At 39.1% G+C, this 21,879-nt stretch overlaps 1 protein-coding gene across 4 annotated transcripts in view; it reads left to right on the top strand.

The window, feature by feature from the left end:
* The window catches only part of LOC121874580, a 23,350-nt gene extending 12,988 nt beyond the window's left edge, over positions 1-10,362 (top strand). For 2 of the 4 annotated variants that reach the window (XM_042378781.1, XM_042378782.1), the window contains exons 4-10: positions 2,216-2,372; positions 2,571-2,641; positions 3,503-3,593; positions 4,199-4,344; positions 5,089-5,161; positions 5,451-5,624; positions 6,002-10,362. In XM_042378781.1, the coding sequence (XP_042234715.1) occupies positions 2,216-2,372; positions 2,571-2,641; positions 3,503-3,593; positions 4,199-4,344; positions 5,089-5,161; positions 5,451-5,624; positions 6,002-6,557 (1,268 nt within the window). In that variant the 3' untranslated portion in view covers positions 6,558-10,362. The remainder of the gene's footprint in view (positions 1-2,215; positions 2,373-2,570; positions 2,642-3,502; positions 3,594-4,198; positions 4,345-5,088; positions 5,162-5,450; positions 5,625-6,001) is intronic. The other 2 variants (XR_006090464.1, XR_006090465.1) reach the window with 2 other exon arrangements.
* Positions 10,363-21,879: the final 11,517 nt, after the last annotated feature.

Consider the following 21,879-nt stretch of genomic DNA (forward strand, 5'->3'; position numbering starts at 1 on the left):
TGAACAGTATATGTATCAAGTATATGTGTCTAGTATATATGTGTATGTGTCCAATGCATTTGTTACTTCCAATATTTACTCTCTCATCCTTCCAGTACTCCTGGCTTTCATATCTCTTCTTTCTATCCCCTCTCTCTCTCATTCTGTTCACCCATTCAACTGCGTCAGCTGTCTCAATGAAATCATTATTCACAGCCAGATTGTTGAACTGATCAGAGGGCCGCTCTAACATCGATCATTGTTGATTACTCCTCTTCCTCTTTACTCTTTATGCCATGCCCGCAGTTTCCCTTTCACTTTATCCGCTCCGCCCACTCCACTACACAAGGGAGAGAGGCCCATGTCACTTCCACCGCCGTAATACGACCTAAAAGCGACATTCAACATAAAATTGTAAGGTCTATTCTTTTATTTTTTTGTCAGCTGTCAACTCTCTCTCTCTCTCTCTCTCTCTCTCTCTTTACCTGTGTTACAATTTTTTTTACATTTACTCTATATTTATATACTTACAGGCGTGGGTTAGTTTTCATGTCACTTATAGATACGACTCAACCATTGGCCAATTACTATGTGGGTGGGCGAGTTCTAATGACCCGCGCAAGTATAAACGGAATAATCAATGAATGTATAAACACTGAATTCTTTTACATACAGTATAAGAATCACCCCACCAACGACTTTTCAGGGGATTCAATCGTTTGTTTTGCTGAAGATATATTGATTCCCTTTTGTTTTTTGTTTATTGAAGACAACAATAGACATGTGTAACGCTGTAATACTCCGCTAGATGTGTGATAATGATGACTTACTCCGGTGTGAAGGATATATGACCTTCGGGACCTTTCAAAACATTTAATGGATTCATGGCCCATTGGTGTACACTGTCTTTTAAGTCACCTTTCGTGTGGATTAATCAATGATGCGAAACAGACAGACAGAACGTTAGAGACACAGAGAGACAGTGATAGAAAAAAAACACTAGCAAGAGAGACAGACAGATATAGAGAGAGAGTTAGAGACAGGGTGAGAGAGAGAGAGACGCCAGACGTAGGATTCAGCGAGCCTAGTGGTGGTAGTAGTAGTATTTGTGGAGGTTGTAAGGAGGCGATCAATGCTTGGCGTCGGTGCGTCATCCTCACACAACCCCCTCGCTCCCTGGTGGACCAAGGTGGCTGATGGATCACGGTCGATCAAGGTGGCTGGTGGAACATGGTGGCTGATGGATAACTGTGGATTTTGGTGGCTGGTGGAATATGGTGGATTACGGTGCCTAATGGATCATGGTGGCTGGTGGATCACGATGGACCACGCTGCTTAGTGGATCATCGAGGTTCAAGGTGCTTGGAGATCGTAATGAATCAAGGTGGGTCATGGTGGCTGGTGGATCACGGTGAATCATGGTTCTTGGTGGATCTCGGCGGATAATGGTGATTCAAGGTGCTTGGTGGATCATACTGATTCAAGGAGTCATAGTGTTTGGTGGATAATGGTGGTTCAAGGTGTCTGGTGGTTCATGGTAGGTGATAATACTTGGTGTATCATGGTGGATCATAGTATTTGGTGCATCATGGTGGATCATGGTACCTGGTGGATCATGGTGGATCAATGGTAGATCAAAGTGCTGTCGACAACTGATGGTCCGAATTGTCGAAAACCAGAGTCATTCATTTAGTACAAGTCATCTCTTCTCTCTACATCTATCAGACACCAGAGTCAGCCAGGCATGCAACCACTCACTCTATATATCAGTCAGACTTCACAACCCTTACCACTTATCCTGACGAAATGGCAAAGGTCACAAGGGTGTAATTAGTCCTGGTCACCTACGATTCTTCTTGGCTCTTACTCTGTTTTTAATTGGTATGTAATGTATTTTCATATTGATTTGTATGTGTTTTTTTTGTGTTTTGTTCTGATACTAATTGTGATTTTGCTCTGTATGTTACCTCTATGAAATTTTATAGTCATTAATGTTTTAGTGTTCAGGTTTAGTAGTAATTTATTTACGTGTTTATAATTAATGTATCCAATGATGTAATTTATTATATGTCATAACGCAGTTTTTTTTTTAATATCGAAGCTGTGGTGTTTTATTTCTTGTTTTAAGTCTGATGATGACGAAATGTTTTCCAAAATATTGCCAGATTAATATATTGTAGTTTATCCTTTCTAACAACCATTACTCTACATAACCAGGGCAAAATTCTCATTTCAGGTTTCCTCAAAATTCACTTAGACTATGGGCGTCCCCAACATGAACCGTGGGCGGGCAAGGTGGGGTGTATGGGCGTGAGGGTGGGGTTCGCAAGACGGAGAACCTTACCTCGGACAGCTCTCGCCTCTTACCCGGGCAGTGGTAATACCTGGCTCAGGTAGGTGTGTGTTGGAGTGGGTGTGTAGGCAGAGGATGTGGGCCGTGAGTATGTGTGTGTGTGTGTGTGTGTGTGTGTGTGTGTGTGTGTGTGTGTGTGTGTGTGTGTGTGTGTGTGTGTGTGTGTGTGTGTGTGTGTGTGTGTGTGTGTGTGTGTGTGTCACCATCAGTCAAAACACCTTCCCTCTCTCTCCGTCAGGTACCTCATCCAGAGCTCCTCCGGGTTGTTCACTGGGTCAGTCTACATCGATAGGGAACTGGCATCCAAAGGTACTGTTCTTGACTGTTCTTTTAAGTGTACACCTCCTGCTCTCTCTCTCTCTCTCTCTCTCTCTCTCTCTCTCTCTCTCTCTCGTAAAGTCCTTGGTGTGGCAGGGTAACATGAAGGCCTCTTGTCAACGTTTGAGCCGAGAGGTTGATGAATCAATAATGTTAAACCACTTCAACCTAATTTTGTCATGAATATTGATTAACTGGAGATGAAAAAGATGAAGAAAAGATGAAAAATAAGAAAGAAAAGGAATGAAGAAGAAAGATGAAAAATAAGAAAGAAAAGGAATGAAGAAGAAAGATGAAGAATAAGATGAAGGGAAGAAGAAGTAGTTGAAGAAGAAGAATAGGAAAAAATTGACTTTTCATATTTCCTCCTACTCCTCCTTTCGCTTCTTCTTCTTCTTCTTCTTCTTCTTCTTCTTCTTCTTCTTCTTCTTCTTCTTCTTCTTCTTCTTATGTTCCTCTTGATTTGAAATTGTCTTGCTAAAACCTTAGACAACATTACATCATAAATCAATAAAATACAAACTGGAAAGAATTCATTCATCATTTTTCAATATTATAAATATATATGAGACTAATCACCTTGCAACAAAATCATTAACATCAATTATTTTGTAACGTAAGTAAATCTTGATCAATAAGTACAAATAAATAACATAAGAACATGTAAATAACAGAAAATGGATATAAAAAAGGTATGTAATTAGTGTTTACGTTGATAATTAAGTAGATAATTACTTCCTAGGTAATTAATCCATTTATTAATTAGATAGAAGAAGACTTTATTTTAGTCTACCTTCAACACTGCCTATACCGTGTACAGGTAGGGATTAATTAAGGTTCACTTCATTACAGGCTTCTATGGTGAAAACGAGATACCTGAGTGTGGCTGTACCATCGCTGTCAAGACTCATGGCTACTGTTTGGGAGGCTTACCTGCAGAGAGGTGAGGAGGGAGCATAGATGAGAGAGAAGAATGGGTGAGGGGGGAGAAAATTAGGTGAGGGGTAGGTCAGGGGAGCAGTAGGAGAAGGGCAGAAAAGAGGAAAAATAAGTCAGGGAGTAGATCAGGGGAGAGGTAGGTCAAGTGAGGAGAGGTAGGTCAGGGGAGGGGTAGGTCAGGGGAAGGATAGGTCGGGGGATGAGGAAAGAGAATGTTTGAGAAGCAAGAAAAGTGAAGAGGAAGAAGAAAAATAGGTTAGGTAAGAGAGAGAGAGAGAGAGGTGTAATTAAAGGGTAGGTAGGTCAGGTGTCGGCCTCAAGTTTATTTTAAACTGAGGTAAAAGAATTACTGGAGTTTTACAAGATCTTATTAAAGACAAGTTCCTTAAAGGTGACGATCCAGTCCTTACGTGGGAGAAAGAGAGAGAGAGACAGTGAGAGAGAGGGAGGGAGAAAGAGAAAGAGAAACAGTGAGAGAGAGGGAGGGAGAAAGAGAAGGAGAGAGAAAGAGAGAGGGGGCGAAAAAGAGAGAGAGAGACACAGGGAGAAAGAGGGAGTGATTTTTTTAAAACAATAGGACAGCTCACTAACACAGTACCTTCTCCACAGGGATCAAAGGACGAAGGAGATGGACAAGTTCTTCGGTCGTGGTCTCCTGTTACTGAGAAATCCCTTCGACACTCTCATCGCCTACCGCAACTACCTGTCAGCGGGTCACCTGGGCGTGGCCGGTCCTGCCGCCTTCAAAGGAGCAGGTAGGTTGGCAGATGTATGATGCTACTGGCGAAACATCACTAACTGGACTAGAACTTACCATTGGATATTTGTATTATTTATTATTGATATTACTATTAACTTCTGCTTATTATTTACATATTATTAACATTATTTTTGTATTAAGGTAGATTTAGTTGGGGTTGGTTGAACTGTCCCGACTGAGTAACATAAAAAAAGTGAATATGTTGGTATTGATTTTTCAACATCGTCTTGCGGAAATAATTGGACTGTTTAAAATTTACTTGATGTTTATTTCACCTTATTTCTTGCCAGTAGTGTTTAAGTATTTAATGTCAATGTTTATTACTTCCATGTTAGGATATATAAGAACTTTCCATAGTGAACAATTAATTACAATATATTATACTTCAGTCCATAACGTGACCCTAAATAGCAGAGCCTAAAATAATCTTTCTTAACCTAACGTCATCAAACCTAATCTAATATATCAAACAAATTCTACTTGGCTTTAATATTATATAACCTATTTTAACCAAATCTAACCTAATCTAACCAAGTCTGACCTAACCCTATTTAACATAACTTGGCTTTATTAGTTAGTATCTTCCGTTGTAAGAGCCCCTGATCTTAAAAGCCTAAATCGCCATCCAATCACAAGCTGACACACGGACGCTCACTAATTCCCAGTCACATAAAATTGAATGAATATAACGAATATATCTTTTCCATAACCCGGGTTTAATTTTTTCTTGGATCAACAGACTGGTCGAGGTTTGTCCATGGACAGATGGAGGTATGGCGAGCCTATGCCTTAGACTGGATCACTCTAGGCAGGTGAGTGTCACTAATTGCCTTAACCTGTATGTCTGTTTAGTTGATCTCCAGATACTGATGTGCCAATAGCTATGTTGTTTGGATAGTGCCAAGTTAATAACATCCAATGGTCATTACATCTTTGCCTCATCAACTGTTAAGAGGCACTAACAGGTACACTCATATTTCATCACTAATCTCCCGTTATAAGATGCAGTTTCTAGTTGTAATTGATCTCATTAAGGGTCATAGAGATAATTATGGGTCATTAAAATGGTCTCAACTATGACGTGTTTGTTGTCTTCCACAGGAGCGTGTTGGTGGTGCACTATGAATATCTCCTGGAGGATCCTCAGAGGGAGCTCCTACGGATCCTACAGTTTCTCCGTCTGCGTGTGGAGAAGCAACGCCTCCAATGTGTTATGGCCAACTTAGACGGTGCCTTCAGGAGAGTCACCCCCGACAAGATCTCCTACAGGATTAGGTGAGGGCACGTGGTCATAATGGAAGTATTATCAGGATGGATACATTGTCAGGATGGGAACGTTGTCAGGATGGGAACATTGTCAGGATGGGAACATTGTCAGGATGGGCACATTATCAGGAAGGAAACACTCAGGATGGGCGCATTATCAGGATGGGAACACTAGACGAAAATGAGCTAATTTCTCAGCGTTCCTGTTAGGTTAAGATAGGTTAGGTTAGGTTTGATTAAGAGTGATAAAGACTGAGCCCTAGTCATAATGCTTAGGTTAGATTAAAGTTAAGTTCTACTAAGTCGGGGGGGGGGTGTTATTGATATTGAGTCTCACTTAGTCAATCATCGACTGAATTAACTAATCTTGTGTTGTGTGTGACCAGTGACCCGTACACCAAGGAGCTACACGAGGTAGTGGAGGAAGGCATGAGAGACGTCGATTTAGCCCTGGTGAAACATGGGTGGCCAGGCCTCCCCGTCCACCTCTACAGCTACCACTACGAACGGAACACCACTACTACACCTACCAAGGACACCAGAGATACGAACAGCGTCTTCAAGGGCCCCATCAACGCCATAATTAGTACCAACAATGTCATTATGGGTACCAGCAGCGTCGCCCAGGGCAGTGCCAATAATGTTGCAAAGTTCATCAAAAACGATATTGTTAGGGAAACGAAACTCCCTATCAAGAGTCTCAATAGTATCGTTCAGGACAACAGCATCATCATCGAGGATACGAGGACCACCGTCAAGGCCCCGTTGGACACTAGGAACAAAAAGGGTAAAGTTGGAAGAAACGTTTACCAGAAGAAAATTGATAAAAGGTGGAAGGCGAAGGGAAAGAAAGAACGAAAAATAAACGGAAATAAGATTAAATTTGAGGACCAAAATGGTGTGAAAGTGCTGAAATTATCTCCCTGGATGAAGTCAAGATGAGGAAGCGGTAGTGTCTCTCAGATGGTGTGATCCAGTCGTGACAGACATGGGACGAGGGATTTAGACGTCAACGATAGTATGTTGACCTTTGCCTCCGTTTGCTTGAAGGTCTGGTCAGAAGCGGATGATTGTGTTATAACTTGAATGACATGAACGAAAGTGATAATGTTTTGAGAGTTTATGTGTCACACCGCTACTAAACCTTTGGAGGAGGATGATTTAACAGGATAGTATTTCATTACTTTCAGAATGATAGTTTAACTTCTCAAGGATGGTGTTTAACCCTTCAAGGATGACGTTTTAACAAAGAAATGGTTCAACACCTTCATGAACATTATTTGATTACTCAAAGACGATGATGAAGAAGTTACTTGAAGATGAGATCATATATCAATCGTCCTCAAAGGGTTATTATTCTTATTATTATTATTAGTATTGGTATTTAAGTAGCTCATCTATGAGGGTCTTTTACCTGGGATGAGAAGAGGAGAAACGACAGCCCCTCGTAACAGACTGGGACGTGATGTGTTGTGATCCACGAGTCTTACCCCCGTTTCAATACAAGTATCAGTGTCTTGGATGGAGTTAAAAGAAAATGAAGAAAAACGACTTTATCTTTATAGCTTTATGTGTTATGAAGTTAAAGTCTAAAGGCTGTGAGTGTTACGAGTACTGTCATGTTAAGAACTGTTATATTTTTTTTTCCTATTCACCTCCGTTTGTATATAAGTTTTGTCTTTAGAAATACCTTGATGCTTTTAGTCTGAGGTGACAGCTTATACCAGCTTAGAATGTCACAGTGATTTAAGATCTGTGATTCTTAATTGAATTTATATCTTGCCTGATGAGTGTTGAGAGTTTAATTCTCTTTTGAATCTCGATTACGGAAACTCGGTTTAGTAAACCTCTGATATAGGTGTGACGTGAAGGTGATGGCGGCGCTCACTCACTCACTCACACACTCACTCACCACCTGCTCAACACGTCTCCTGAGTTTGTAAGCTTCGCGGTACACGTTTACCTGTATAGGGTAGTTCGTCAAGCTACTGTAATATTGCGCCTGGCTTCCCAAAGGTTCGTACGATGAATTTTCCTTATAACTGACGTAAGAACACCCTTAACTGAGAAACTTCAATTACATCACAAAAAATATCATCCAAAATTGCGTGGTCACTTTGTACTAGTTAGGCGATATAATTAACACAGTCTTTGTGGTTTATGATTCCCAGAGGATCGTAGGATGACGTTTCCCCTAACTGGAGATCTTAGAATATGTATAACTAGTTCACTGAAATTATGCCTTAAAGTTAGACTCCAAAATGGCGTCTGAATTATGATGAAACTCTATCGTCATTACTTTCGTTCTCTTAAACCCCAATTAGGCAAAAAAAAAGTCTTCAGAATGTTTTTGAATACGCAGTGAATGTTGACTTTCATAATAATACATTCAAGTTTCACCTCTGTTTCTGTCATTACACATCACCAGTTATTATAGACAAGGAACATACGAACCTTCGACAATAATGAGTCATCGTTTTTTTTTATATACAGGATTCTATAATAGCATTAGGTAAGGCAGGTTCCACCAGGTATACAATCAAAAGAGAGTATAAACAAGACTGGCCATTACAGCTTGTTGTTGCTTCACGTTAGTACATATCACAGTCAATTCCTCTTGTTGGTTTTAATTTGTAGGTGTTTCAGCTACCAGGCTTACTGAGCACAGTCCACCAGGTTCAGGTCTTAGTTTTAGGTGCTTCAATTTGCCAGGGTTATTAAGCACTGTTTACTAGGTCTTAGTTTTAGTTGCTTCAACTTGCCATTAAGCACCGTTCAATAGGTCTTAGTTTTATGTGCTTCAACATGCCATTAAGCACCGTTCAATAGGTCTTAGTTTTAGGTGCTTCAACATGCCATTAAGCACCGTTCAATAGGTCTTAGTTTTAGGTGCTTCAATTTGTCAGGGTAATTAAGCGCCGTTCATTCGATCTCAATTTGTACAAGACACAAATCTTTTTAATAAACATAATATGATAAGGTCCTCTTAACATACGCTTAATACAAGCAGCAGGTACAAGTCCTCAGGTGTTTAGTTAAGGCCCCAAAATTCCCTCGACACTTGTTAACACCTGTCATCTACTTGTGAATCATGATACCTGATTTATTTATTTATTTATTCAAGCAAAACAACACGAAAGAAAACTACAATAAAACAAAATCTAAGTGTGAATAGTTGTTAAACCTACTGTCCTTCCCTTAGTTAAATGACCCACAAGTAGATGGTGGTAAATATTGCTAAACCTGTCCAGAGAATTTTGACCAAAACTTTTACACATCTGACAAGTTTGTTTATGTTTATGTTCTGTGGTGGATGACATGTTTGTTTTTGTCTCTGGATTATCACCAGTAACAGAGGTCGAATCCTGGACGAACTGGACATATCAAATTCAATAATATATATATATATATATATATATATATATATATATATATATATATATATATATATATATATATATATATATATATATATATATATATATATATATATATATATATATATATATATATAGGTAGTGTTTAATTCCTTGTACGTTGTTGTTTATTGAAATTCATTAATTAGCGGATCCAGACCTGCTACCAAACCTAATTTAACCTGGTCGGATTTCATTTAATCTAACCAATCATAAGTTTATCCTAACCTAACTTGGGTTAATTTAACCTAACCTTACTTAACCCCTAAACATAACTAACTCCTTGCCTAACCTAACTTAACCAAGCCAAACATCACATAACTTGATTTAATTTAATCTGACCAATCATAAATTTATCCTTACCTATCTTTGGCTAATTCAGCCTAACCTTACCTAACTCCTAACCTAACTTAACCGAATCTTAACCCAAACCAACTTAACCTAACATAGCCCACACCTAACCTTGCTTACCTGTAATATAGACTAACAGAGGACCGGGGTTCATGTGTGTGTGATGTCATAGGTCTGGTCTTAGGTCTGGGTCCGGTTTGGTCTGGCCTTTATATGTCAAACTGTTTTACTGAAGAAAAAACGTTGTATACTTATATTAATTAGTACTAAGGTTTGATATAGGTAAAACATAAACATTCTTAAGGAGGTCAGGTCAGGTCAGAGGTCAGATATTATTAAAACACTATCTTTGAAGTGTGTGTGTTGAATCTGAACCGTTGGACTTGACCTCTCAAATTAAACTCAATGAGTCTTGTTTATGGACTTGTATAATTTGTCTAGTATCTAGATAAGTATAATTTATGTTAAAGAAAGTTGATAATAGACGTGTGTAAGTCCCTCTCCTTCCTTCCCTCCTTCATTCCTTCTTTCCTTCCTTCCTTCTTTCCACCATCATCAAATGTGTTTGTTATTAGAAGGAGGGTTCGGTTCCTTGGTCTGGCTCCCCGTGTGGTTTACTCTAAAGAGCCGGATACGTTACGACTTGTGTACAGTGCCAAAGGTTCTAACATGCACTGAACTAACCTAATCTAGCTTAACCTAACCTGACCTAACGTAATCGAAGATCGTTAGATTAGATTAAGTTACGTTAGATTAGGTTAAGTTACGTTAGATTAGGTCAAATTCGATCCAACTGGTTCGTGTTTGCTAATATTAACATATATATTTCTTATACACTAGTTATACATATCCGACTCTCTTATAGAAACAGTCTGAGAGCCGGACTCAGTTGCTGTGGCCACGAACTTATTGTTAATACTGAGGCTCAGAGCTCTTGTTACCCATTATTGAATATTCTAAATAAACTGTTATCGAAGAAACTGTTTTCATTCTTCATTTTCTTCAGCGGTTCGGTGGATCCTGTGCTCGTCGTCTGTCCTGTGGGTTAGCATCCCACGGCACCATCGCCCAGATTAACCCAACTGTGATTGAATACCTGACATTACAGATGAGAAAGTTAAGGCTGTCGAGTACAGTGCTGGTTCTGGTATATCTCCTTAGATGTCGAAGGATTAAACAGCGCTAGTGAGGTTTCATGAGTGGATTACCAAAGGTGGATCCAGGGAGAGACGGATCATTTGGTGGTTCATCTTTTAACGACCCAGAATATTATTAACCTGCATTATTTACTTTACCGCCATCTAAACTAGAGATGGCCAATCCAAGGGAAGATTGCCAGTGATTTATGTAAAATCCCTCCATTGTTCTTAATCGTGTTGTTTAGGGCCATTTTAAACCCCAGTACTGTTCTCGCTTCCACTGTTTGAGGTGGGAGGTAGACTGTTCCATAGGTCTACCATCATCTAGGTGAAGAAGTATGGACGATAGATAAGAATGGGTATATTACAGTAGTCTAATATATGATAACATCAATCTCTACATGTAATACCTCTATATAAGTATCTGGAAAGTACCCAACCCCCACCTCCTTCTTCCTCACCCCCTACGAGAAAAATTTCCTGGATCAGCTTTTGGGAATGTAAATCCAAGAAAGAATGAGAGAGAACGGCCTCCTCCCCTGGTGAACGTGAGGGTCTACTATTCGACTCCCCAGCAATGACTCGCGTTTGATACATTAACCTGAATAAATAGGTTCTTAATTTTTCGTTTACAAAGGATTTCTTATAAGCGATCCTTTGTGTGAACATATAATCTATTTCATCTATAATCGTAAATAATTACAGGTGATAAAATATGAGACAAGGGCATAATCAAGTCGTGGTATTTGTTTAAGGTAACGAGACAAACAAATACTTTGGTGGTTTGAATTTTTCGAGTCTTGGGTGAGTTGGGTGTTCGAGTGTTGTGTTCCGCCATTCCTCCTCCACCCTCACTCTTTTCACGTCCTCTCCAGCCCTCGTTATAATCACACGTGCCTATTGAGGTGTCATAAGTTGCGTAAAACGTTGTGAGGTGTCATAAAACTGTCACGAGGTGTTATAAAGTGTCATCGTAGACATGAGACCAAAAGAACGAATAGGTGAGTTGGTGGTGGAATGAACAACTTGAAAATAACAACAATATCGCATCTAAGAGACATTTGTATAAATTAACAGACATGAAAAAGCATACTTGTGAATAACTAAAAATTTTGGACATGAAAGTGGATTGGAAATAACAGAATGATAATTATGTGATTAAGATTCGAAAAAAATGGTCGACCACGGAACTTCGTATTTACATTTATATAGGGAGACAAAACAAACTAAAATATTCTATTACGTTTCTGTCACATATTTATATTTTTCAGTGATTTTGGATTTATCGATTTCTCACAGGAACTTATATTTTGAAAGGAGACAATCTTTATATCTGACTCACTCAAGTAGGTTCCGCCAATCACCATGAGTCTCGGGGTCACGTGATACACCTGTGTTTATTTCCGCGTTTTAGTTGGCTTACTTCATTAGTGGCAAAATGCCTTCTCTGTGCGTGGGTGTTCTTTCTAGGCTAAGCAAATTATTCATCGTGTATTTGAAAACGAAGCCTCTGCCATTGACAATTTTAAGTCTCATGGTATTCTGCCAACCTTTGTGAAGTGCTACAGACGTTCGTACACAAAATATAATAGAAAGATTGTGGAAAGATATCAAGAGTTGGGAACTTCGTGCTGAATACAACGATCACAAGACTATCCTCCGCTACTTCCCCTGACAAGTAGCATCACTTTCTCCTCTACAGTAGTATCTGTTAATTAAGGTAAGTTTTGTACACAACGTGGGGGAAGGAGGGAGCTAGGAGGTTACGTCGGGTATTTTTTATTTCTCTGGTTATGATGTTTCGTTTGGTTTGGTTTCATCAGTTTTTTTTTTTTTTTGGCGTGATTTTACACCACAATTTCCCTCTACTTCAAAGCTTTGTCCACTTTGTGCAATCAATATTGTTGGTAATTGGGGTGAAATCTCCATAACGACTCATTTGGCCGGGTGTCTGGGTAACTGTGTGTGGGAGAGTGCTATGGTTGGCTGCGTGGGTGACTGGATGAGTAACCGATTGGTTCTCTTGGTTTATTTGTATATGTGGGTGGGTGACTAGGGTGGATGTGTTGAATGGATAGATGTGTGAATGAGTGGATGTGTGGTTGGGTGACTGGACGGATATGTGGGTATCTAGGGGGATTACTTTTACCACTACGAGCATCAATATGGCCCAGTAAACAATAACTAAAAACAATTCTCCCTTGGTTATTCTTATACAGCCAGGGTCAAAAGTTCGTGTGAAGCAGTGAAATCTGAGTCACGGGAATGAGATCTGAACTTAAATACCCTGGCTGTCGTCTAGTTTTATTTCATTTGGAGTCGATGCTGCTTCACAGGTAATCTTCCGAGACTTAATTTCTCGAAGGACAGTTAAAATGTTATTACTGCGCTTCAACAACGAAAGTTTTTAAAACAAAGTTAGTAATAACGCTATTCCACCAACAATTAAAAATCTTAATAAATAAAATTCTACACTTTAGGTACTGTACAGTCGAGGATATTTCCTAGCAACTAACACACACTGCGTTGTCAATCAATTTGAAGCCTCTTAGGTTACTCGGGGAGACGTGAGGTGCACACGGCAGCCTGGGACCAGAATATTTTAAAGTAACTTGATATGTGTTTACTTATTACAAGGTCGGGCAACGTTGATGCTTTACATGTTTCATCGTTTACATAATTCTCTCAAAGATTAATTGATGTAGTATGTACGACTTTCATTCATCTAATGGAATGAATAATACCTCGCCTGCAGTGGACACTGTAAGGCTGAAACAGTTGGTTACATAGTATAAATCTACCACTTTATTTATCGTCAAGCAAAGTGTAAGATACGTTAGAAAAATTGCGTACAGTATAGTGGTGAGCTTTATGGGGTGTGGTGTGGGTCAAATGTTGTGGTGGTGGTGGAGGCGTAGTGCCTCTGATTCTGTGACAAAGTCAATAGCCTGGCCAGCCTCATTTCTGTCCAATAACCGAATTTACTCTCTGTTTACCAAATATCACTCACAAGACGGGAGAAGCATCATCTCTGATCAGTACTCACATTCATCATTAATATGGTATAGTGTATTGTTGTAGCATACAAAAAACACAAATACTTTGCACTGCACCCTATACACACACACACACACACCATGACGCTACGTCCGAAGGGTCGTGATGGGTTGGTGATCCTGGTAAGCGAGGACTGGTGACAACCGAAGGGGTGAGCATTTTAGTTTAACAGCTTTATTGGTATAGCTTGGAGTACAATTTGCGTATTATAGTAATGGTCACATTGACTGCTAGTCTGTTTAAACTCTGAGGATTCTTATTATACTACACGCCCGCAAAACATGAATAGATAGCTGGTTAGTTATCCCTAAGAAGAAACGTGCTTTTCCCTCTCAATGTTTACACCAGGATCCCTCTCTAAGTCCCGCGCTTGTGAAGACAGTTGTCAATACGTATTTATTCCACTTTCTCCTGGCAAGCTCAATCTTGAATTAGTTTATGTAAATCAACTTTAATAATTCGCCAGACCTTTGTCAACTGAGGGTCATCTTTGGATGTGTAACAATTGGTTTGTTTGTAATTTCTGTCATTGCGTGAGATAGCCACGTCTGGCAACTCAGGGGCATATAAACCCCGGGGGGACGGAGGATCAAGCCTCCCGTGACGTCCTCCAACTTTGTTCCCAGGTATGTAGCATGTGTTCCCCACTAATATAGCCATTCAGTTTGATTTAGTCAATTGTGTGAATATCAGTGTTCATGTTGTAACAGTGGAATTGTCATTCACTCAGTGTGAGAAGTAATATAAAGTAAATGTCGTCTGATGTTGCGAGACGAGAGATGTTGTTTGTGTTTGAATCCATGCTTTCCCGTAACGCTTCCCTCTCCCGTTGTGGGTGGGTGGATTATTTGAACACTCACCGACTGCCCCGTAGTCGGTGGCTACCTATCAGTTAGAGGTAGTGGACGATGTCGTTGATTCGACATGATTAACTTGCTCCAAGTCCGCCTCGTGGGCCTTAGACCCCAAACGCTAGCCATGTGTCGGGCTACCACCAATCACAACAGCGGTCGTCAGTCGTCCAGTGTTATACCCTAGGATATGCCTTGAAGTAAAAGTATCCACGTGGGATTGCAGTTGAGCCCCTGTAAATTTGTTAGTTTCATTATTAGCGTATTGTGTGTTGTGAGTGCATCTCATATGTACTAACAACAGTGTGAAGGTATCAGATGTAAGTTTGTCTGGTAATGTACTGTACTGCCATGTACCACCAGTAAAGTGTGAGAAGTAAAGTATCTGATTGAAGTTGTAACATGAGTAAAGCCACGGAGTTGATCCTGGTAACTATTCATGTAATGTATCACCAGTATTTGTGGGAGAAGTCAGAGTACCCACTTGGAATGGCATGTGAGTAAAGTCAAGGAGTTGTCATATGTCTATACGTAATGTGAGTAAAGCCAAGGAATTGGTCCTGGTCACCGTAATGTAATGTAACACCAGTAAGATTTTGTGTAATAAGAGTACATTTCTTAGAGTACATTAGGGGTATTTTTCACCTCGGTATTCCACCTTTATTTCCGTCCGTGTGACTTGATATCAGAATTACAGTACCCATGTGCCCAAGACCCTCGCCTTGCTACCAAAGAACTGAGGTTATGTAGTAACCATGAACTGAAATATGTAGACAGAACAATTGAAGGAACTAAGACAGAGAAGTATGAGTAAGAGAAGGGGGGCAGCTTAAGAAATCCTCCCCCCCCCTCCCCCCTTACATTGGTTCGCAGTGATGGGATGTAATTTACAGCGTATCAGGTCAGGAGGAGTAAATGTGATGTGTGGGTATTTTTTTTAAGTGTGATTTGTATTAACCATTTCTCTGTACAGGTACCTAACCATTTCACTATAACTAATGAATATTTCAGATTGCGAATAATTTCGTTCCGTAATTTTTCCAGTATACAGTGTAGTATGTAATTCTGTACAAAAAACATTTCTGTGATTTTACGGAGAAGTTGAAAACAGTTCGCTGTAAATATTTTATTTGAAGTTAGGTTAGAACAATTGCCTCAAGGAAATTAGAAATATTTTTTTTAAATTAAAGTGTACAGTAAATGTGGAAACAGGAAATGTTCAGAGTATTGAAAAGTGTCTGAGAAACAGAGGTTAGCTACCTAACTTATTTTTGTTTTGTTTTTGCATTCTTTTTGTGAAATCTCAGAAAAGTGTTGGTTGTATACCAAGGTAATATCTTTTGGGTTCCTTCTACACTGGCACCATAGCATTGTTGTGATCACTCGAGTTAATACTTTGATATTTACAGACAATGAGCGAGCAGTGAACATCTGCCGTGTTAAGAGTGTTGTGGGCAGTGTTCTTTTCTGAGTGTCACCGGAAGGCCATAATTGTGCTAAGGTTATGTAACTTAGTGTTATTTGAAATCGTGACATATATTTGGATGTATTTGTTTTGGTTTCAATTGGAAGTGTTTTAGTTCTCAGTTGACATCAGTTTTGACAAGTGAATTTATTGGTATAACACGGGTTGTGTTATGTTTCCGAGTATATTGTGTTTTTGTGTTGTTTCTACTAGTTTATGATTTTAATGCCAAGGGCATTAGTTTCTAACAGTGTAGACTGACAGGCATTGTCAGGAAGTGTGTTTTATGTTTATTTGAGATCTTATACATGTATAATTTTAGCAATTGCATTGAGGGGTTGAGGACTCTGGTGATATGGACATCTATGAAATAACGCAATCTTTGAAAATTTATTGTTGAAAATACATGTAAGGACCCCCAGTTGTGAGTACAACAGAGTACATTATGAAGTGATAACAGTGTTAAAATCATTGCAATTGAAAAGACAGTGAATACTTGTTGAGTACCGAGGGACATTCTCGTAAAGTATTACAGTATTATCAATTATTTTTGTGAGCGTGACTCTCAGTAATGGAAATTTCTCTGGTTCTTTTTAAAGTTAGTTGATTTTCTAGAGTACAGTGTAATTCCGGAAGAGTTTATACAGTGTTGCACCATACAGAGATTGTCAATAACAAGTACCATTGCTGGCATTTGTACAGTAAGTGTTTCTTGAAAGGTGACAAAAGAGTACATTGATGTTTTTTTCGTGTATTCATCGGTGAAGACCTAAAGTAAAAGTTCACATGTCCAGTATTATCACTAGGGGTGGTGAGTAATATTTGAGCAGTATTTTGGAACAGTATTTCTAGTGTTTTTTGTGTATTAGAAGGTCAGTTAGGCAGTAATCTGATTGTATTTGAAGGTGTGCACTGTGCCCGTGTTGTGTAGTTTTAGTGAGTTGTTATGACCTCCAGGCATGATGGCCGTCACAAGGGAGCAGTTCAAGGCAGTCAGCTCAGAACCTGTGTCTAGTAAGTTGATGTGTACAGTTGAAAAGTGTGTGGGTGGAGACATGTTCATTCACAGGAATGACACCCAGGTCTCACCACCAGTTGCTTCATCAGGTGTATGGCCTGATGGACCGGGAAGTGTAAAAGGGAAGAAGAGTAAGGAATGCCTCTCTTGCTAGTTATGTGAGAGACTGGCATCAGTGTTGCCGAGATATCTTTAAAGGGTTGTAGACCTTTGACTGGAATGCATTGGTTGTTGATGGGCATGGTGAAGAGTGATGTTTTGCATATTTGTGTTGCAATTGAGAAGTACAACTGGTAAGTGAGAGAATGTGTTGTTGCCTTGCATCAGTAAGTTGTGGAAAGTGAGTATGGTGTTTGCACATGTGAGTTGTGGAATGTGGTGCAATGGGAATGTTTGTGAGTATGTAGGTGTTTGTGAATTTTTTTTTTCCCCGGAGAGGGATTGTCAAGTTGCAGTAAAGACATAGAGATTGGAAGATGGATTGGCTGTTATGCAATCACCTGATGGATATCTATTACCAATTGAGTAAAGATACCAGTTGTGAGTTCTCAAGTTTTGTGGTTTTAAGTCCTAGCTAGGCTTGTTGTTGTGTATAGGAGTAGCGTTCGTGACTCTTAGGTGGGGTCACGCATGATTAAGCATGGCTCTGATTTCTGCTAAATGACAAATGCCATAAGTACAGACACTTTTTTGGTTTGGTTGTGCTCCCATAAGGACCATTTCGTTTTACATCATATTCTTGGGAATATCTCCACTCGTTCAGGATCCCTCGAAGGTTGCTGCCTCTCGCGAGTAGGACATGACTTTCGTTTAAAGTCAAACAAATCATTCCTTCGGCTGGATGGGATCCGTTCATCTATGTCCTAGCTTGAGAAGTCCAAGTTAAATCTCAGTGGTGTCGAGTAAGCATTTGATTAATCTCCCCAGTGTAAACTTTATGATATGAGAAGCTGTATCTCCAGAGTGTGTAACAAATTTTTTATGCTATGAATGTAATCCCATTTTTATTTTTTCTATATCATTACATCATTCTCCTATGTATGTTTAATTACCTGTATTTTGTTTCCCCATTCTATGTGTCCGTGACAATAGATTGTTTTCTTAATTACCGTTTATCCCATGTTGTAACCATTGTGTTCTTGTTTTGTATGCCTTTTTGTGCCAGATGCCTGTAATAGTCCTGATGTGTTGTTATGAGTGTATGTAGTGTGAAACCATGACAAAAGGTAACAGTTATTTAAAGAATCTGTGTAACTACTGTACATGTTTAGCGAACGTTACCACATAATAAGAATCTTGGGGAAAGGGGGAGCTTTGTCATGGTCACATGGACTGCTAGTCTGTTTTAACTCTGAGGATTCTTATTATACTACACGCCCGCAAAACATGAATGGGTAGCTGGTTAGTTATCCCTAAGAAGAAACGCGCTTTTCCCTTTCAATGTTTACACCAGGATCCCTCTCCAAGTCCCGCCCTTGTGAAGACAGTTGTCAATACGTATTTATTCCACTTTTTTCTGGCAAGCTCAATCTTGAATTAGTTTATGTTAATCAACTTTAGTAATTCGCCAGACATTTGTCAACTGAGGGTCATCTTTGGATGTGTAACAGTTGGTTTGTTTGTAATTTCTGTCATTGCGTGAGATAGCATCCCGTGACGTCCTCCAACTTTGTTCCCAGGTATGTAGCAAGTGTTCCCTGCCAGTATAGCCATTCAGTTTGATTTAGTCAATTGTGTGAATATCACTGTTCATGTTGTAACAGTGGAATTGTCATTCACCCAGTGTGAGAAGTAATATAAAGTAAATGTCGTCTGACGTTGCTAGACGAGAGATGTTGTTTGTGTTTGAGTCCATGCTTTCCCGTGACGCTTCCCTCTCCCTTTGTTCCTCAGGTACAGTGGGTGGATTATTTGAACACCCACTGACTGCCCCGTATCCGGTGGCTACCTATCAGTTAGCGGTAGTGGACGATGCCGTTGATTCGACATGATTAACTTGCTCTAAGTCCTCCTCGTGGGCCTTAGACCCTAGACGCTCCCCATGTGTCGGGCTACCACCGATCACAACAGCGGTCGTCAGTCGTCCAGTGTTATACCCTAGGACATGCCTTGAAGTAAAAGTATCCATGTGGGATTGCAGTTGAGCCCCTGTAAAGTTGTTAGTTTCAGTATTAACGTGTAGTGTGTTGAGTGCATCTCATATGTGCTAACAGTGTGAAGGTTTCAGATGTAAGTTTGTCTGGTAATGTACTGTACTGCCATGTACTACCAGTAAGGTGTGAGAAGTAAAGTATCTGATTGGAGTTGTAATATGAGTAAAGCCACGGAGTTGATCCTGGTAACTGTTAATGTAATGTATCACCAGTAATGTGGGAGAAGTCAGAGTACCCACTTGGAATGGCATGTGAGTAAAGCCAAGGAATTGGTCCTGGTCACCATAATGTAATGTAACACCAGTAAGGCTGTGTGTAATAAGAGTACAGTATCTGAGTGAGTTGCAGTTGATTAAAGCCGAGGAGTTGCACCTTGGAGCTGTATGTTAATGATATATTTTCCCTACTTTGATTTCATATTAATAAACCATTTCTTAGAGTACTTTAGGGGTATTTTTCACCTCGGTATTCCACCTTTATTTCCGTCCAAGTGACTTGATATCAGAATTACAGTACCCATGTGCCCTAGACCCTCGCCATGCTACCAAAGAACTGAGGTTATGTAGTAACCATGAACTGAAATATGTAGACAGAATAATTGAAGGAACTAAGACAGAGAAGTATGAGTAAGACAAGGGGGGCAGCTTGAGAGATACCCACCCCCTTACATTATGAGCAATTCAGTAAGGTCTTGACACTGAGGGTGCTATCACTACTCACTGCCACTTAGGACAGTGGTTCATATACAGTATAATTCGTATTCTATTTAAGGACTAATCAGTGTGGGCTAACAAATATAGGATAGACTGCAGGAATGTCATCAAGCACTCCTGATTCAATGTAGTAATTACGTAATTCATGATACAATAAGCCAGGTGGCCTGAAGTCTTTGACAGTGTAACATTCAATAATATAGTGTTCAAGTGTATGCTTTAAGGGTTGATCAAAAAGTTTACATGCTGAGTGTTCCGGTATGGGTACAGCGTTACCAACTTGCCAGTTGTGTCTGTATCCTATCCTAATTCTGGCCACAACTACATCACATTGTCTGGTTCTGTCCTTATGCTGGCCTTACCGGTACCTCTTGTCACTAAATTTGTTATATTTACTAATGCTTCAACTACCAGGTCTCTCTGCATTTCTCAGTTCTTCTAGGTCAGAGTTCATGATTCTGACTTGAATGTTTTTAAGTACAGCATTGGACAGGCTTAGATCCCGGTCTACATTTTTTTTCTTACATGCCTCCTTGGCCAGTCTATCAGCACAGGCATGATTTCCAATTCCAACATGCGACGGAATCCACACAAATTCAATGCAAAAGTTGTTCTCCTTTGCAGTTAACACATTTCTTTTAATATCACAGACAAGTTTAGACAGTGAGCGGATGGCGCCAAGAATCACAACCTCTTCCCCCTCCCTGACCCTCTCGCCTTTTCTTCACCTTCTCATCCTCTCCCATATATTATTATTATTATTATTATTATTATTATTATTATTATTATTATTATTATTATTATTATTATTATTATTATTATTATTATTATTATTATTATTATTACCGAGGTCGTCACCGTAGATTCTGGGCATAAAGGGAAAGATAAGATTAAAGTTACGGTTATTTTTCTTTCTTCTTTTTATTTATTTTCATTTTAATTATTTGTGGTGATGAATTAAAGGGGTGTGAAGTAATCTGTCGTCAAAATAGAATAGTCTCCCTATTACACTTTAACATTTTCTTTTATAATGCACTCATGATCGGGGAAACTAAAATAATATTAAAACATGTATGGAGCTATACAGTACAGTTCAGCCTGGATATTGACAATGCAGGCATGTGGTGTGCGTTTATTATACATTAAAAAAATTTGTGTAAAGTTCAAGTGAATGAGACGTGTTATGAATACTTTGTTTCATTAAATTGGCAGTCGAATTATAAAAGCTGTTTCAAAAAAGTTGAAGTTTATAGGGTTGAAAGCAAAGTACAGTATATAATTGTTTTAAATGATAAAGAATAAGTGACGAAGAGAGGAGAAATAAAAGTAATGGCATACTTAACAAAACGTATTAGGAGTTTTAGCTTTCCTTACCTGATTGGTGGATGAGGTTTCATTATCATTAGTGACAATTAACCTACATTGTATATTGTTCACTGTGGGATGAGAGAGAAAAGAGAGATAAAGATTAGTACAGTAGTTGGGGTCACTTTTGTAATAATCTTGCCAAAAATTATTAAGTTTCCCATTTGTGAACCGTCGGGATAAGGGTACGGGATAATAATTTCAACTTATAGTTCACGCTGAACTCGATTGACTTCACTTCCCCAACTGATAAAATTATAATGATATATATATATATATATATATATATATATATATATATATATATATATATATATATATATATATATATATATATATATATTGTTACGAGTTGGGGATTTAGAATATAGTTAAAAGTCTACCCAGATCCCAACAAGCAACAACAACAAAAAACAAAGACAATCGGACTATAAAAGGGTAGACAAAGGATGCGAGTTTTTGTTGTGTATAATAAAGTACCATAAATCCCTTAACAAAATATTCAGCTTATAAATTACCCCTAACCAAACTTAACCTAAACATTAACAGTATATACATATGAATAAAACATAAAACAATCGTGAAGCAAGGTGGAGGTGGGAGAGGCAATACAAGATTACAAATACTTAAGTGAGGAGCTGAGATGGCTGACGAGTAAGGCTGAGTATTGTAGAAGACGGTAGGTAGTCACTGTGCCGTAGGTTTAGAGGATAGGTGATCCTGTATATATATATAT

Source organism: Homarus americanus, unplaced genomic scaffold (genome assembly GCF_018991925.1).
Source record: "Homarus americanus isolate GMGI-L3 unplaced genomic scaffold, GMGI_Hamer_2.0 scaffold34360, whole genome shotgun sequence".
Lineage (NCBI taxonomy): Eukaryota > Metazoa > Arthropoda > Malacostraca > Decapoda > Nephropidae > Homarus > Homarus americanus.